Source organism: Carcharodon carcharias, chromosome 5, assembly GCF_017639515.1.
Source record: "Carcharodon carcharias isolate sCarCar2 chromosome 5, sCarCar2.pri, whole genome shotgun sequence".
Classification (NCBI taxonomy): Eukaryota; Metazoa; Chordata; class Chondrichthyes; order Lamniformes; family Lamnidae; genus Carcharodon; species Carcharodon carcharias.
The window spans coordinates 38,105,132-38,124,453 of NC_054471.1; the positions used below are offsets into that span (position 1 = coordinate 38,105,132).

The 19,322-nt window shown below is 44.9% G+C and overlaps 1 protein-coding gene across 1 annotated transcript in view; it reads right to left on the minus strand.

The window, feature by feature from the left end:
• The window catches only part of polr1b (RNA polymerase I subunit B), a 43,565-nt gene that overhangs the window by 21,513 nt on the left and 2,730 nt on the right, over positions 1 to 19,322 (minus strand). Inside the window, exons 3-7 of the mRNA XM_041188000.1 lie at positions 17,590 to 17,736; positions 16,655 to 16,787; positions 14,456 to 14,592; positions 11,894 to 12,117; positions 1,320 to 1,491 (exon numbers count right to left, since the gene is read on the minus strand). Coding sequence (XP_041043934.1) covers positions 1,320 to 1,491; positions 11,894 to 12,117; positions 14,456 to 14,592; positions 16,655 to 16,787; positions 17,590 to 17,736 — 813 coding nt within the window. The remainder of the gene's footprint in view (positions 1 to 1,319; positions 1,492 to 11,893; positions 12,118 to 14,455; positions 14,593 to 16,654; positions 16,788 to 17,589; positions 17,737 to 19,322) is intronic.

A 19,322-nucleotide genomic window follows, 5' to 3' on the forward strand; every position in this document is an offset into this window, starting at 1 on the left:
TTATTAGTTGTATCAGTTTGGTTCAGTGCTATACTGAGAAAGTACTACGTCATGAGAAAAGGAAAGACTTGCATTTGCATAGCGCCTGTCATGGCCTCAGGATACCCCACAGCAATTTACAGCCAATCAAGTACTTTTGAAGTGCAGTCGCTGTTGTAATATCGGAAACGCAGCAGCCAATTTGTGCATAGCAAGATCCCACAACATCAATGTGACAATGATCAGTTAATCTGTTTCTTTTCGATGATGTCAATCGAGGGAAAAATATTGGCCAGGCCACCGGGGAGAACTGCCATATCCTTTGGGTTAGAAATGAAACAGAGGCCCCATCTATCTATTCCAGTGGCTCAGCTGGACATTAGAGGATCCCATGGCACTATTTATGGAATTTACCTGGTAACCCAGCCAAAATTCCTCCCTCCACCAAAAGCAGATTAACTTGACATTCATCTCAGGCTGTTTGTGGGATCTGGCTACGCAGAAAATGGTAGAAAATGGTTGCCATGTTTGCCTACATACCAAAAGGCTACATTTCAATGTGAAGCACTCGGAGATATTTCTGAGAGATGCAGTGTCATTGTCCATAAACTAATGTCTTACTTTTGTCTTAATAAACCACTAGAGGGCACTACAAATTAAAGTCTATGTATGAACGATAGGGGTAGTAAGACATGAAAAACAACTTTGCAATTAACAGGAAATCATCTGCATCTGTCACTGAATTAGCCGATTACGTACTTAAAAGGATGCATTAGTTCATAATATTGGGCAAATGAGATGTACATAACTGGATGGTAGCTAAGCTTGCTTCAGCAGCACCCCCCATTTGTGATCTCTACCACCGAGAAAGGTAGCAGCATCAAGCTCATGGAACACCCCTCCCTCCTCCATCCCCTCCCCTCCCTTCCTCCCCCCTCTCCACCTCAGGCAACTCAGGATGGGCATATCCTCAGAATAAACAGCAAATAAAAAACATAGCAACATACCAGGGGGAACTTAAATTTTATATTAAAAAACTTATTGCCAAAATGTTTTCTTAGAGCCCTGGTGAGATTGACAGCGGACTTCAAATATATTCTGTAAGTGCAAATTGACGATAAGGTCATTCTCAGATACAATTGAGAAGTGTCACCAACCGCTACCCCAACCGCTTGCAAAAAAGTTAACTGCAATCACCGTTTTGCAATTACCGCAAAAGCAAAATTAGGAAGCAAAGTCTTAGTTACAACACTGTTGGGTTTTAGCTGGCTTTTGCAAACATAATCTACATACATTTTATGCATACCAGCCCATTCCTTGTTATCATGCAGTCAACCAACCTTCAGAAACATCAAATAGAGCTGTCCAGGGGCCAACACTTCATGATTTATCAAGCTATCTGGATTCTCTTCTTGACATTCATCCTTGGCAAATGCAAATAGCTTCCGGGTCATCAAGCAAAGCAAGTAAAACTTCTCCACACTGGATCTTAGATGTATACAGAGGCACTGACTGCAGATGAACAAAAAGATAACACAATCCCGTAAACAAAAGTATTAACTGTGGCAAAGGCAGAACCAATAAAATCATCAGCTGTGTATCTTGATCTTTGTTACACAAAATGTTACTGGAAAATAAGACAGCTGGGCAGATAGTCAATTCTTTTCCAACCGCCATACACCTCTGGCAGAAATAAGGTGCTTTCTTCAGCTCATATTTCACAGGGGAGGCAGATGTGGAGGTCGTGGAACCACCAGGATGTGGAACAGTTGTTGAGGATTATTATTCAAATGGAAATGGTACCAAAGAAGTCACTTTATCTAAAGACAAATTCGCTTTACCTAATTTTCTAAAATGCTCTATAATGGAAAATTTGACTAGAGGATGAAGTGGAAACGCGACACTCCTTTTCAAAACAGGAGACAGAAATAATCCAGGAAATTCTCGGCCAGTTAGTCTTACTTTAGATGTTGGGATCCTATGACAGTCTATAAATTCAGGATAAGAAATGAGAGTTAATCAAGGGCAGGTAGCACTGACTTCTGGGGAACAGCTCATATTTGACCAACTTTGATGAATTCTTTGATGCAGTCAATAATGTGTCACATAAAGGCAAAGATAATAATGCACAAAAACGAAATGGAAATGTGGGTTGAAGGCAGAAAACAAAAGGTTTTGGGGTAACAAGAAGTTCCTCACACTCTTGAACATGAGAAACAATCCACAGTAATCTGTACTGGAGTTACTGGATATGCAGCAGTGTGGAAAAACGAGATTGGCACCAGCCTGTGTGCCTAACGCCACTTCCCTCTCACCATTGTGGTTTTGATGTCACCCATCTGGATGCTGCCTCTCTTCCAGGCATCAAGTTTAATTTGGTTCACCAGTCTGGCTCCAGGGCCCTGAATTTTGCGCTTGTCAGACACGCTTGATCTGTAGGCCTGGAAGCAGCAGTGATTTCCTCTTCCAGCCGCGATCAGACCCAGAACACGATTTCACGCTAGCTGGTCAATTAAAGGCCAGCCAGCATGAAATGTGCCTGGACACTGGCGATAGGGGCAGGAGCGGGGCAGGTGCCTGGGCCAATGGGGGCCCAGCGGGGCATTTAAACACAGCAGGGGCAGCTCCCTGAAGGCTGCCAGGAGGTTTTGAGGAAGGCCTGGTCAGAGGTGGCAGCTCAAGCCAGCAGGCATGACGTAGTGGGTCAGTCCTGGATCCAGTGCCACAAACGTTTCAATGATCTTCTGCGCTCAGCAAGTGTGAGTACCCAATTGACATGGTACTGTGTGGAGACGTTGTGATGGGTGGCCGCCCTTCCTGGCCATGGTCTTTGTCATGGAGGAGTACATGAGCAGCATGAGGGGTTGACCCTGATCACCAAGCACACAGCCTCCTGCGTGAGAGAGTGATGGCTATCACGGAGAGGCAGCTCCAGAAACAGAATCAGGAGTTCCTGGGGTAACGCTTGGACCTGCAAACCCACACACCAGCAGTGGCCTCAGGATGTCAATGCCAGTGTGAGTGATGGATGAGGCATCTAGTCACTCTGCTAGGTGCCCGTCCATCAGTAGTGAGCAGGGATGCCCCAGGCATACATCACCCTGGCTGACAAGCTGCCTGTCGTCTCTGTGGGCTCCTCTCACAGCACCCCAGATTCGGGTGGCAGCTCCTCCACCCCTCTGCCAGCGACTATGGCATCTGATGAGGCCACAATGACTGAAGAGTGCCCAGCCATGTCACTGGTCGCACCCTCCCAGGCAGAGCCTGCTCAGGCCTGCTGGCCAGGGGGCGATCGCCAAGGTCATCAGGGCTGACACAACAGCAGAGTCAGCAATCTGCCTCCAATGCAGCTGGGAGCAAGGGTGGGGCACCAAGACGCAGCACTCGCAAACGTAAGTTTCAATCGCCTTAAGCACAAGAGGCGGTTTTCATGGGTGACATTCTTTCATTTCATCAGTGTTATGTATTGTTTTTTGTGTGACAGTAGCAACAAAGTTATATTATGTTCCTTTTTTGCAACTCTGGAAAAGATATAAATCTAGATTTTGTTTCAGTACCTTGAGTGTCCTTCATGTTTTCCATAGGTGCAGGACTCATCAGTGCCTCATGATAGACAGCAGGGACAGCAAAATGTATTACAGAGGTTGTGAAGCAACACTGGAGTCATGGGCCTTCCTCCTCAGAATTGTGTGGTAAGGGGGTGGCGCCCTTGCCATGAGATAGAAGCAGTGCCTTGGCAGCCTAACTGAAGATGTGTTGAATCAAGGCCTCCCTGAAGGTTCCTCAAGTCTGCCTCCACATCCTCACCCTGTATCTGCCTGGGGTCCTCATCAAATCCATCAGTAGAATTATCCTCTGAGGCCTGTGGAGCTGCCTCGCTATCCTCATTCTCCAGGGGTGCCCCTTGCCAGTGCCAGATTGTGCAGAGCACAGAATACAATGACTATAAGTGACACGAGCTCTGGAGGATATTGCAGTGCGTCCCTGATCGGTCTAGGCAGCAGAACCTCATCTTCAGCAGCCCAAAGGCCCTCCCAACTATTGCCTCGTGGATGCATGACTCCTATTGTACCTCTCTTCCGCCTCTGTCCTTGGGTGCTAGAGTGGTGCCATGAGCCACCTTTTCAAGAGATACCCTTTGCCACCCTACAGCCAACCATCCTGTCGAGCTGGAGCCATGAACGGCCTTGGCACCTGGGAGTGTTGCAGGATTTATGTATCATAGGAGCTGCCAGGGTGCTTTGCACAGACTTTTCTAAAAATACATTCATGGGATGTGGGCTTTACTGGCTGGGCCAGCATTTATTGCCCATCCCTAGTTGCCCTTGAGAAGGTGGTGGTGAGCTGCCTTCTTGAACCGCTGAAGTCCATGTGGTGTAGGTACAACCACAATGCTATTAGGAAGGAGTTCCAGAATTTTGACCCAGCGACGGTGAAGGAATGCCAATATATTTCCAACTCAGGATGGCGAGTGTCTTGGAGGGGAACTTCCAGGTGGTGGTGTTCCCATCTATCTGCTGCCCTTGTCCTTCTAGATGGTAGTGGGTTTGGAAGGTGCTGTCTAAGGAGCCTTGGTGAATCCCTGCAGTGCATCTTGCAGAATGGTACACACTGCTGTTACTGTGCGTCGGTGGTGGAGGGAGTGAATGTCTGTGGATGTGGTGCCAATCAAGTGTGCTTTGTCCTGGACGGTGTCAAGCTTCTTGAGTGTTGTGGGAGCTGCACTCATCCAGGCAAGTGGGGGGAGTATTCCATCATACTCCTGACTTGTGCCCTGTAGATGGTGGACAGACTTTGAGGAGTCATGAGGTGGGTTGCTCATCGCACGATTCCTAGCCTCTGACCTGCTCTTTTAGCCACAATATTTATATGGCTAGTCCAGTTCAGCTTCTGGTCAATGGTAACCCCCAGGATGTTGATAGTGGGGGATTCACTGATGGTAATGCCATTGAATATCAAGGGGCAATGGTTGGATTCTCTTTTTTGAAGATGATCATTTCCTGACACTTGTGTGGTGTGAATGTTTCTTGCCACTTGTCAGCCTAACCCTGGATATTGTTCAGGTCTTGCTGCATTTGGACATGGACTACTTCAGTATCTGAGGAGTCGCGAATGATGCTCAACATCGTGCAATCATCAGCGAACATCCCCACTTCTGACCTTATGATGGAAGGAAGGTCATTGATGAAGCAGCTGTAGGTGGTTGCACTGAGGACACTACCCTGAGGAACTCCTGCAGTGATGTCCTGGAGCTGAGATGACTGACCTCCAACAACCACAACCATCTTCCTGTGCGCTAGGTATGACTCCAACCAGTGGAGAGCTTTCCCCCTGATTCCCATTGACTCCAGTTTTGCTAAGGCTCCTTGATGTCACACTCTGTCAAATACGGTCTTGATGTCAAGGGCAGACACTCCCACCTCACCTCAGGAGTTCAGCTCTTTTGTCCATGTTTGAACCAAGGCAGTAATGAGGTCAGGAGCTGATTGGCTCTGGAGGAACCCAAACTGGGCATCAGTGAGCAGGTTATTGCTAAGCGAATGCTGCCTGACAGCACTGTTGATGACCCCTTCCATTACTTTACTGAAGATCAAGAGTAGACTGATGGGGCAGCAAATGGCTGAGTTGGATTTGTCCTGATTTTTGTGTATAGGACATGCCTGGGCAATTTTTCACATGGCCAGGTAGATGCCAGTGTTGTAGCTGTACTAGAACAGCTTGGCTAGGGGTGCGGCAAGTTCTGGAGCACAAGTCTTCAGTACTATTGCTGGAATATTGTCAGGCCCCATAGCCTTTGCAGTATCCAGTGCCTTCAGCCGTTTCTTGATATCACATGGAATGAATCAAATTGGCTGCAGACTGGCATCTGTGGTGCAGGGGACCTCTGGAGGAGGTCAAGGTGAATCATCCACTCAGTACTTCTGGCTGAAGATTGTATCAAATGCTTCAGTCTTGTCTTTTGCACTGATATGCTGGGCTCCTCTATTATTGAGGATAGGGATATTTGTGGAGCCTCCTCCTCCAGTGAGCTGTTTAATTGTCCACCACCATTCATGACTGGATGTGGCAAGACTGCAGAGCTTAAATCTGATCCGTTGGTTGTGGGATCACTTAGCTCTGTCTATCACTTGCTGCTTAGGCTGTTTGGCACGCAAGTAGTCCTGTGTTATAGCTTCACCAGGTTGACACCTCATTTTTAAGTGGTGCTGCTCCTAGCATGACCTCCTGCAATCTTCATTGAACCAGGATTGATCCCCTGGCTTCATGGTAATGGTAGAGTGGGGGGTATGCCGGGCCATGAGGTTACAGATTGTGTTTGAGTACAATTCTGCTGCTGCTGATGGCCCACAGTGCCTCATGGATGCCCAGTCTTGAGTTGCTAGATCCGTTCGAAATCTATCCCATTTAGCACGGTGGTAATGCCACACAACGATGGAGGGTATCCTCAATGTGAAGGTGGGACTTCATCTCCACAATGACTGTGCAGTGGTCACTCCTACAGATACTGACATGGATATATGCGGCAGACAGGTGGGTGGGGATGAGGTCAAGTATGTTTCTCCCTCTGGTCGTTCCCTCACTACCTGCCACAGACCCAGTCTAGCAGCTATGTCATTTAGGACTCGGTCAGCTCGGTCAGCAGTGGTGCTACCGAGCCACTCTTGGTGGTGGACACTGAAGTCCCCCACCCAGAATACATTCTGCTCCCTTTCCACCCTCAGTGCTTCCTCCACGTTCCTTCTTGATTCATTAGCTGAGGGAGGGCGGTATGTGGTAATCAGCAGGAGGTTTCCTTGCCCGTGTTTGACCTGATGCCATGAGATTTCATGGGGTCCGGAGTTGATGTTGAGGACTCCCAGGGCAACTCCTTCCCAATTGTACATCACTGTGCTGCCACCTCTGCTGGGCCTGTCCTGCTGGTGGGACAAGACATGATGGGACCCACCTGGGACATTATCTGTAAGGTATGATTCAGTGAGAATGACCACGTCAGGCTGTTGCTTGACTCGTCTGTGAGACAGCTCCCAGATATTAGTAAGGAGTGCTTTGCAGGATCAACAGGGTTGACAGTGCCGTTGTTTCCAGTGCCTAGGTCAATGCTAGGTGGTCCGTCCGGTTTCATTCCTTTTTTATGACTTTGTAGTGGTTTGTTACAACTGAGTGACTCGTTAGGACATTTCAGAGAGCATTTAAGAGTCAACCACACTGCTGTGGTAAGGACAAAGGATTTTCTTAGGACATCAGTCTTTTCATTGGAGCAGAGAAGACTGAGGGGGTGACCTGATCGAGGTGCACAAGATTATGAGGGGCATGGACAGGGTGGATAGGGAGCAGCTGTTCCCCTTAGTTGAAGAGTCAGTCATAAGGGGCCATAAGTTCAAGATGAGGGGCAGGAGGTTTAGGGGGGATGTGAGGAAAAGCATTTTTACCCAGAGAGTAGTGACGGTCTGGAATGCACTGCCTGGGAGGGTGGTGGAGGCGGGTGCCTCACATCCTTTAAAAAGTACCTGGATGAGCACTTGGCACATCATAACATTCAAGGCTATGGGCCAAGTGCTGGTAAATGGGATTAGGTAGGTATGTCAGGTGTTTCTCACGTGTCGGTGCAGAATCGATGGGCCAAAAGGCCTCTTCTGCACTGTAATTCTGTGATTAGTGAACCAGATAGGTTTTTACAACAATCGACAATGGTTTCATTATTTAATTCCAGATTCGAACCCAGGACCCCAGACCATTACCCAGAGTCTCTAGATTACTAGTCCAGCAACATACCATCACCTCCTCTACAGAATCTGAGTCTTGTGGTCGCATGCTATCTCCACATTCATGAAGTGAAAGCCTTTTCTGTACATGAAGGCACCCAGCTGACCCACTGGCACCTTAATGGCCACATGAGTGCAGTCTGTGGCATCCTGGGTGTGGGGGAACCCAGAAATCGCTGCAAAGCCTCTGGCTCGCTCAGCCTGGCTGGCTTGGTCCATCCGGCAATGAATGAAGGTCATGACCCATTTGAAGAGAGCGCCAGTGACCAGTTTGACGCAACTGTGGACAGCTGACTGGGAAACTCCACACAGATCGTCCACTGACCCCTGGAAAGAGACGGATGCGACAAAGTTGAGGGCCACTAGAGCCACTGACCTCGGGTGCCCACCCACACAGTTGGAGGCGATTTCCGGCCCAATCATCTGGCATACGAATGTCACGGTGTCCCTAATGAGGTGAAGCCTCCTCCGGCACTGGACCTCAGATACGTTGAGGTAGCTGGATCACTGCTGTACACTTTGGAAACAGGATAGTGGCGTCTTCTGTGGTGCCTTCTGCCTTGCTCTCCCTGCTGGCCCTGCATCGCTTGTGCCTGCACCTCTCCTCACACAGGTCTCTCCCTGTGCCTGCGGACACCTGGTCTCCTCTCCCTTCTGCCCTTTCTTCTTCTTCAGAGGTGATCCCACCAGCAGAGTAAACAATCCCCAACTGCTGAAATGCAGATGGCATGGTCTCGTGCACTTGGCAGAAATCCTCCAAGAGAGTTGACAAAACGCTCAGTCCTCAGAACAAAGCTAGCAAAGCAAAATACTTCAGCAGAAACCAGAGAAAAAGGTATGAAATGTCAGCACTAAAGCAGCGGCAAACTCTCACCTGAACCTCTAACAACTCACACAGCCAATGCTCCGATCCACTTTTATCCCACCCTTGGATGAGAAATGATAAAAAAAATGGACTGGCTGTCTGCCCGTGCGATAAGCACTAAATCGCGCGGGCAATGTAAAATTTGGAACATTTGGGTTGTTAATGGGCATAATTACCCGTTTAATTGTCAGTGGGCGCGTTTCCAATTCCCACACGCACGCTGACGGTAATGTTGCACGTGAACACAAGATGTCGGGATGCACATTTGACGTCTTCTTGCGTTTTTTCATGCAGTTCAGGTCAGGCGCACATCCGCTCAGTCAACGTAAAATTCTGGCCCATGTCCGGACATGTACAAAAGTATAAAATCGTTTGGTAGTACAAAACTTGCAATATTGCTGAAAAAAACATTTTGTCAAATCTTTCACATGGCACTCATCAGGACAATCGCAAGAATACCAATGTCAAGGGAAACAACAATTTTATACTGTATGAGAAGAGAGTGCTGATTAGTTGGCAAGTGGATTCTGATTGGTAGAGACATTGCCATGGCAAATGCACCAGTTAACGGTGACTGACAGTTAACTGCCAAGCACTGCTTGAAATTTAAGCCTCACAACTTGACTGACTTGCCAAGGCATTGCCCTGAGTAATGAACCAGCAAATGGCTATCACTTATTTTCTTTAGCTGAACAGGCACAATGTGTGCACATGTTCTTTCTGTCTGCAAACGACAGGGCCCTGTGTATTAATATATGTAGCTTCCAGTACATGCAAGTGGTTGTCAGCATAATTTTTAGCACACTGAGGATTATTTAGCAAATGTTGTCCAATCACAGAATCACATCTAATGTTGGACACTGTTTTGTTTCTGCAAGCATGGGCTTGGGTACGGGGTCTGTACCTTGCCCGTTGCGAACAGCGGAAGGGACATCCTGTTTGATACGATTCACCAGTCTTTGGTACCTACGGTCTAGCATCAGCATACTGGCACTGAAATTCATATACCACATTACTCATTTGTGAGTTAGGCAGTACATCTTTTTGACTTGATGGCAGCAACCTGTTAGTGGCAAATACCACCCGGGTTGCTACTGCACAGTAGCAGCGTGAAACAACTAGGTTCACCAGTCGCTCAAATTTTTGAGATGCCTTGGCCCTTCCAGGGTAACCCGAGGTAGATTCAGTGCTTTTCAGAGCCGAAACTGACGGCCTTAGGCCCGTTCATGAGTTTGCATGACAAACGGCGCGAAACGATCTGATCAGGGAAGCCATTATTGCCCTATTTCAGTATCAAGCTTGCATGCGGAATAATGGCTTGGACCCTATTTACAAGATTGCTCAGAGGCCAATCTTATAGCACATGGAACTGTAAGAATCCCAACATGCGTATTGACCAGTGACAGTAGGCTTGCAGTAGACTGTGGTAGGGAATCCCCTGGCAGGTTTCTCAGCTAGTACATCAAGGAAGGGGAGTTCATTTGACTGCTCCAATTCAAAGGTGAATTTGAGCACAGGATGGAACCCGTTAAGACATGTAAGGAAATTATTGCATGCTGCTACAGATTTAAATATAGCAGATGTATCATCCACATATCAGAAGTATGCAAGTAGTAGGAGATTAGGTGTCATTCCATCAAAGACATGTTCCTCATGGAACCCAACAAAGCTGTTTGTGAGAATTAGGCCTGGAGGAGGTCCCATGGCAACACCATCTATTTGGGCATAATGATGTCATTAAAAGATGAACTCAACTGCTCAAGTTGTCAAGTTCATAAGCTCAATGAATACTGATTCAGGCAATGGTGGCGGGTTTATTTCACCATGATATAATGCTGCAGCGCAAATATCTATGGCTTCCTTAAGTGGAACATTGGTGAATAAGCCAGCAATGTCAAATGAACACATGGACACAGCACTGCTGTCGATATGCAAGTCCTGTATGGTCTTCACAAATGTGAAGGAATCCTTCACCGTGAATTAAAACTGGTTGTAACAATTTGCCCAACAATTTGGTCAATTCATACTGTGCAGAACCGGTCATTAAGAAGATAGGGCATAAAGAGACATCACTTTTGTGTGTCTTGGGCAGCCCCATACATACACGGATGCAGCGAACCATGAGGATGAACCCTGTCATATATATATTTATATATGCGGTAGTTCACTGCTCTTACACGAGTCCAGCAATGCTGACTATTTGATATGAATTTGGATCCATTATTAAGAATAGCGTGCATTTTGTTGATATAGTCCTGCTTGTTAAGGATGACTATTCCCATCCCTTTGTCAGGTTTACTGAGTGTACGTCCAGGTTGGTCTTAAGATCTCACAACGCTGTAAAACATTTGCGTTGCACGTGAAAATCAAGACAGGTCGTTCGGGATCCCATAATATGCGTACGCTAGATCAATTAGGTGCACTTTCAAGGATTCAGCACCTTCAGTGGATGTTGGTTTGTGGCAGGATAGTTGGGAGCAGAGGAGTTCGAACTCAGCAAATATCTCTTCCTGTTTGTAGCAACATGAGTGGTATTCGCCACTGACAGGATGCTGCTGTCAAGCCAAAAAGACGTTCTGCCTATCAGACTGATGAGTAATGTGGTGTATGAATTTCAGTGCCAGTGTGATGCAAGGTATGTAGGCCGTCCATTCCAAAGACTAGTGAATCATATCAAACAACATGTCCTTTCCGCTGTTTGCAACAGGCTAGGTACAAACTGTATCCAACCAGCCTGTGCTTGCAAAACTCAAAACACTGTCCAACATTAGATGTGATTCTATGATTGGACAACATTTGCTAAATAATCCTCAGTGAGCTAAATATAGTCCTGACAACCAATTTAAGATTAACAGTCGGGCTCACAGTGTGGCACTTGTGTGTGTGTTGGAAACTGCATATATTAATACACAGAGATCTGTTCTTTGCAGGCAGAAAACACACATTACACCTGTTTCAACTAAACAAAATAAGTGATAGCCATTTGCAGGTTCATCCCTCAGGGCAATGCCATGACAAATCAGAGTCAAGCTACATGGTTTAAATTTCAAACAATGCTTTGCAGTTAACTGTCAGTCACCATTAACGGGTGCGTTCACCAAGGCAATGTCTGTAGCAATCAGAGTCCTCTTGCCAACCAATCATACAGTATAAAGTTGCTGTTTCCCCTGACATTGGTATTTTTGCAATTGTCCTGATGAGTGCAAGACAAGATTCGACAGAATGTCTTTTTCAGCAATACTAAAGTATAAAGTATCAGATATCTACATAAAAGAGCATCACTTACTCAAACAGGAATTCTGCAGCTTGCTCATTTGTGTACCACTCTGCAAGATGAAGTTTCACACGGAATCGCTCTCCCAGGTAATTCAGGACCTGCTTCTTTGTAGTGCATCCTTCCATCATCACCATTCTCAACATGTGTGCCACACAACTCTTGAAGAAGGAGTTGTCCTCTTTTCCTTTAATCAACTCCTGGTAAATCTGGTAGTCCGTGAAATCAACCATCGCCTGCAAAATAACGGGGTAAAAGCTACTAGGTGAGGATGAAATAAAGAATGAATACTGGGAGACCACGGCAGGTCCAATAGCACCTAGGCAGAGATGAGTCAGGTTATTCGTTTCAAGTGGAGAATGGAAAGGGAATGCTGGTACAGGATTGACCAAAGCCAAGGTAAATGGTCCTGAGTATAGAAATGCCAACTGTTATTATAAAGGGGCAGCTAGTAGAATTTACAGCCTTTAAACAGATTTCTTTTCAGTATTATGCATTATGCTTTGAGTATATATACGTAATGTATATTTGAAAATTCAAATCGATTTCTTCTGTATCTTGGGGGTCCCCTGTTCAAAATCATCCTCCCTATTCTTTCCTCCATTTTATTTATGTTTATGTCCCACTTTAGGCTCTTCTCATCACCTGCTATGGAGCAAGCCATTGACCTGCAACTAAAACCCCTTGTCAAAACAGCACCTGCATGTTTAGAATAGTTTCCTTTTATAGGTTCACTGAGTTTTCCACAATGATATTATAAATGGCCCATACAAAATAACCTCCACAAATCACAGAATCTTACAGCACAAGGAAGTGCAAGTTGGTCTGTCATGTCTGTGTCATCATTTTGTAGGAGCTATTCAATTAGTCCCACACTCCTCAACCTTCTCATAGCCCTGCAAATCTTTCCATTTCAAGTATTAACAATTGCAGTTAATATTAAATCTGCTTCCATCATTTTTTTTTTGGCGGCATATTCCAGATCATAACAATTCACTGCATAAAAACAATGTTCTCTTCTCCACAAGTTCTTTTAACCAATCATCTTTGGTTATTCAGTAGTTTTTTGTAAATTCTCACTGCCCAACACCCATTTTTCGATTATCCATCCTTAACTGCTCAACAACAACTTGTATTTATATCATGACTTTAATGTAATAAAATGTCCCAAGGCACTTCACAAAAGTGTTATGAAGCAAAATTAGAAACAGAGTTACATTAGGCAAAATCAGGGCAAATAACCAAAAACTTGGTCATAGGGGTAGTTTTAAGGAGAGTCTTAAAGGAAGAAAGAGAGATAGCGAGGTGACTGAGAAGGGAGCCAGATAATCTATTCCAACACCCTCTACAAAGGCAACAATAAGCAATAGAATCAGTCACATACAATCCTTCCTTCCTTTGTAGGAAGATGTGGCATCAGCTCATCATGGCTGTGCCAATTTATTGAAAGAGCTGTCCAAGGCCTCCAGCCAGTGTCCCTGCATACAGCACAGCTCAGATCAGATCAGGAATGGAGAAGGGAAAAGACTAAATTCACTCATCCTCTTTTGTAAAACTCTAAGCTTTATTGTCTAGGACCAGCCCACTCCCCTCCAGAACTTTAGTGAATGGTGAGGTTTTCATCTGTAAAGCAAATGTTAGTGTTCACTACCATTCTGTACTCCTCAGATTTTTCAGTCTGTGTCCATATGAAGCAAGATCTGGGCAACATTCAAGCTTGAACTGATAAGTGGGAAGTAACATTCGCACCACACAAGTGCTAGAAATGACCATCTCCAACAAGAGAATCTAACTATATTCCCTGACATTTAATGGCATTCCCATAATGTAAATGGATCAGCCATATATAAATACTGTGGCTACAAGAGCAGGTCAGAGGCTGGGAATTCTGTGGTAAGTAACTCACCACCTGAATCCCCAAAGTCTGTCCACCATCTACAAGGCACAAGTCAGAAGTGCGATGGAATATTCTCCACTACTTGGATGAGTTCAGCTCCTACAACTCTCAAGAAACTCAGGAAATTACATCCCGCTTGATCAGCACCCCGTCCATTACCTTAAATATTCACTTCCTCACCATCCGCGCATAGTAGCAGCAGTGTGCACCATATATAAGATGCACTGCAGCAACTTACCAATGCTCCTTCGGAAACACCCTTCCAAACCCACGATCTTTACCACCTAGAAGACCAAACGTAGCAAACACATGGGAATTCTACCACCTGCAAGTTTCTCTCCAAGCTACAGAGCATCCTGCATTGGAACTGTATCCCTCTGCCTTCATTGTTGTTGGGTCAAATTCCTGAATCTCCCTTCCTTACAGCACTGTAGGTATACCTACACTACATGAACTGCAGTGGTTCAAGAAGGCAGCTCACCACCACCTTCTCAAGGGCAACGAGGGATGGACAACAAATGTTGGTTTTGCCAGCTTCACTCACATCCCATGAAACAATTAAGAAAAATACACTTTGAACTGCAAGATTTAATCCTAAATCACATCTCTCAAAAGTATCAAGTCTTCTTTATTTTTAACCCCAGCTCCGCTACAGCCAATGCAATATTCCATCTCACCTTCAGTGCAAAGCAAAGTGGTATGAAGAAGAGTTCCTTCTGGTAAATGAAGTTGACCATTACGGTGCCATTGTCCAGATAGTGGAGGTTCATGTTAATAGCAGTGTGCTCATCCTTCACACAGTGCATGCTTATACCTGGTAGGAGAAAACGCCTATCATTTTCATGAAATGTCACTTTGCTGTTAGTTAATATTTTTTTTCCTCTTCAAGTCTCCCAATGTTACCAATGAGAAATGTAGCATGGCAACCTGGTCCCATGTGTCCTCTCAACACATCTGACAGCAAAATTAACTAGGATTGCGGGGGAATTAACCAATGTTGTACCACTTTGTGCCAGAGTGGGCTGACAGTCACATCAGCCTATCAAGCTTTTGACATATGTCAAAGCTTCAGGGGGTGGGGGAAACATTTTCAGCATCACGTTTCCTAATTGAGAAATTTCCAAAGCGAATGAATTGAACAGCTGAGTGTATCAACTTCCAAAGAAAGCTAAACCGGAGCACTAAATATTTTGTCACAAGTTTAAATATTATGGTCCTCCTTGAAAATTTGCAATTTAAGTACTATGATCAATTTTATCACTAGTTACTCTGTTCTCTTTCTCTTTTACAGGCACTGAACGCTTGCTTCGATATGAAATGATGAGTGATGAAGCTGGATACAAGATAGGATTCTAGATAACAGAGATTTGGATGAGCTGAAGTTTACAAAGGCTGATCAGGACAGCACGGATAATTAAATCTGGAGGCACCAAAGGCAAGAATGAGTACGAGTGGCAGATGGACTGAGGTTGGTTGGGGGGGGGTGGGGAACAACGTTATGGAGGCCTTCGTCACAGAGAGGATATGGGGTCAGAAACTTAGCTCAGGATCACTGAGGACGCTGAGTTGCAAACTGTCCGGTTCATCCCGAGATAGCAGCCAGGGAAGGGCAAAGCTGGTGCCAAATTTTCCCAGGGAAACTAGGTATGGACAATAAATATCAGTCTTATGAACAACATGCACATCCAGTAAATTAAATTTTGAAAACAAAAATAATGTTGCAGCATCTCTATCACTGTATGAGCCATCTCAGCACAGAGACAAACAGTGGGTTCTTCCTTGCGCATTTTGGTCAGTGAAGGACTGGACAAACTCAACAAATAATGGAGGGAACTGTACTATCCACTTTATTGCTGCAAAATTGCTGCAGGCATTGGAAAGATCACATTCAGGATCAAGAGTTTTAAACCTGCTGATGTGCTTGGCAGTGACTATAGTTACATTAAAATCAATACTGTTGCAGCAATGCTGCCGGCCACTTCAGCATTCTTCAGTGCAGCTCTGCAGAAGTACAAACTGTTGGTGCAGAAAAGGGAAACACATACCTCAGATACCAATACAGCTGCACATTGTGCACTCAGCAAAGGTCACCATCACAACTGAAAGTTTCCCTCCAAGCCACTCACCACCCTGACTTGGAATTATATTGCTGTTCCTTCACTGTCACTGGATCAAAATCCAGGACCTCCCTCCCTAACAGCACTGTGGGTGTACCTAAACCACATGGGCTGCAGCAGTTCAAGAAGGCGGCTCACCATCACCTTCTTAAGGGCAATATGGGATGGGCAATTAAGCTGGGCCAGCCAGCAACGCCCACATCCCATGAATGATTTTTTTTTTAATCACAATAGGGACTAAAAACCAGTTCATATCGATTACAACACAGGAGGCTGTCACCCAGTCCCCATTCCAGTGCAGGGAAAATAGCAACAAAAGCAAACACATCAGGTGCGGTTCTCACTCCTGTTGGATATCCAGCGACCCTTCTGGGAAATACATCTTGATGGGCGAGGGCAGGTTCAGACTGAGTTTGACATTGTGACAACCCTCACTTGAATGAAGGCCAGTTTGGGAAAGGGGCCCTGTGAACAAGGAACCAAGTAGGAATCATCACCAGGCAGAGGGAAGAAAACTGGAGATGGATAAGAGGGTGGGGAATATTGCCACGAATGGGCACACACCGACTTGAAGTGATGTGGCTTTGGGAATCAAATGAGTGGAAGGTTCAGAAAGAAATCTTCCATGAACCAACAATTACTAGCACTGTTGCATATAACACAAAATGTATTAATCAACATTTCCTATAAATAACAATCATCTTTAAAGTAATACTTAGTCATCTAGCTTTGAATTTATTTTTAAAAATTTACAATTACCATATTGCGTATAGTTGGGGCCTCTGCTCTTCCATTTGGGTCTCACCATAGCAATGGGAAAATTTCGTCGTGGCATGATCAGCATCCGAATGATCTTCTCTATACCATTTATTATGAAGTATCCTCCCATTTCCTGTTGAAAAGAAGGATAAATATCAATTTCCATTATCTCTTCTCTAAAATCACAGTCAGTCAAGTTGATTATAATTTTGAACTCAAATTGATCCAGTTACATTTCTGGTCAATGGTAACTTAATAGTGATTGATGGGTCATTTTTTTTTAACCCAGCCCAACTGCAGCCATTCTATGAGCAAGTACTGTCAATTGGTAATGATCCTCTACCTTCACATTTTAGTTTTCAAAACACAACCTTATTCTTCGAGGTCTTATATCAACCATTGCACACTGAAAGCTTGCGATACATTGCCGTAACATCACCAGAGAAAGTACGCTTCCAGTGTGTGTATTACATACAATCAACAAATTCATTTACCAGATTCCTTAGTGGCATTTGTGCAGGCTTTCAAAGTTTTTTAAGAATGTAACAGGTCCAGATGTGTGGCGGAGGCAACCGGGAAGGCTTCCACTGGTAACTATGTTTTAGTGACGATTGTTATTTGTGGAAATGTAGGTTAGTAGGACGTTAGATTTTGCGTTATCTGCACCAGTGCTGGGACAATTTCCTGAGTTTACTCTTTGCGATAAAACCCAAACAACAATTGTTCATAACCTTACTGGAAATAATCAGTTTCCCACTGCATTACAATTCATTAACACAGTGACCAAGGTAATTAAGGTTTGCATTACACTAAAAAAACTTTTCCCAGCAGCAATGAATGTCAACATAGAAGCTTTCCTCTCCCAATCCCAATCCCAAAAATAGAATATCACACGGGGAGAAAAGGAAGTCAGGCCACATTTGTTAATTCATTACCTCTGCTTCTTCATGGCGTTTAATGAGATCTTGAGGAGAGAGACGGTATAGGTTGCAGAGTTTTGATTTTACCATAATAGGGATCAAACCAAGGCTCTGTTTAATAATCCCCTTTGGTACGCCATTCACTGACCAGCCAATGTCTGCCTAAAAAGGGGGAAAAAAGAAAGTTAAAGAATTGCTATTTGCATAGAGGCAAAAGACTAGATACTTTGGGCTGTCCCTTTTTGAAGCTGAGAAATGCACCACAGGTTATCAAAAGGTCACCAGTGGAACTCTTCAATAACATATGACAGATCAGCTATAACAGAGCCATTTAAATCATACTGAACTCAGCTCGTGTCAGGTGCCCAATTTACACCAGAGGTGCCAATAATGCTGATTGACAATGAATGATTTGGTATCAACAGTATTCAGTCATTTTATTCGAAGACAATTCAGAGTTAAAATCATGCAATGCAAGTGTTCCTGGATCAGGAATAAAGTGGGGAGAGGACATCACCTACAGTGTCCATTCCTGGTTACTACTTGTATCCTACTGGAGAGTACGCACATAAAATGTCATCTGAAGACATGATGGTGAAACAGCTGTGAACAGGGATGAATAGCTTACGCATGCTCATTGATTGGCATAACACATGAAGAACAGCCACTTGAGTAAAGTAGCAGAGGACACTCAGTGAACCATACCCCATATGAGCCAGTGCTTTCAGACAGCATAACAGTTATGGACCAGTAACCTAGTGGCCAAGTGTTCAAACCCTGCAATGGTGAATTGTGAAATTGAATTGAATAAATTTGTGGGCTGGCACTAGGAAAATGACCAAGAACATGCCAGAGTGTCATTAAAAACCAAACTATTTCAGTGATGTTCTTCCATTCACTCCAGTCCAACACCATCTGGTTCATTTTTAATGCCTTCAGGGCAAATAAAATTTGCCAATAATTTTTAAAAATTCATTCACGGGGTATGGCTGGGCCAGCATTTATTGGTCATCCCTAGTTACCCTCGAGAAGATGGTGGTGAGCTGCCTTCTTGAGCTGCTGCAGTCCATGTGGTGTAGGTACACCCACAGTGCTTTTAAGAAGGGAGTTCCAGGATTTTGACCCAGTGACAGTGAAGGAACGGCAATATATTTCCAAGTCAGGATGGTGAGTGATTTGGAGGGGAACCTCAGGTGGCAGTGTTCCCATCTATCTGCTGCCTTTATCCTTCTAGGTGGTAATGGTCGTGGGTTTGAAAAGTGCTGTCAAAGGAGCCTTGGTGAATTCCTGCAGTGCATTTTGTAGATGGTACACACTGCTACTACTGTGCATTGGTGGTGGATGGAGTGAATGTTTGTGGATGTGGTGCCAATCAAGCGGGTTGCTTTGTCCTGGACAGTGTCCAGCTTCTTCGGTGTTGTGGGAGCTGCACTCAACCAGGCGAGTGGGGAGTGTTCCATCACACTCCTGACTTGTGCCCTGTAGATCATGGACAGGCTTTGGGGAGTCAGGAGGTGAGTTACTTGTTCACTGTCCAGGTTTTGCTGTATTTGGACATGGACTGCTTCAGTATCTGAGGAGTCGCAAATGGTGCTGAACATCATGCAATCATCATCAGCAAACATCCCCACTTCTGACCTTATGATGGAAGGAAGGTCATCGATAAAGCAGCTGAAGATGGTTGGGCCGAGGATACTACCTCCAAATGAAGTTTGTCAATAATTCCCGGCATCACAAGAACAATTTTT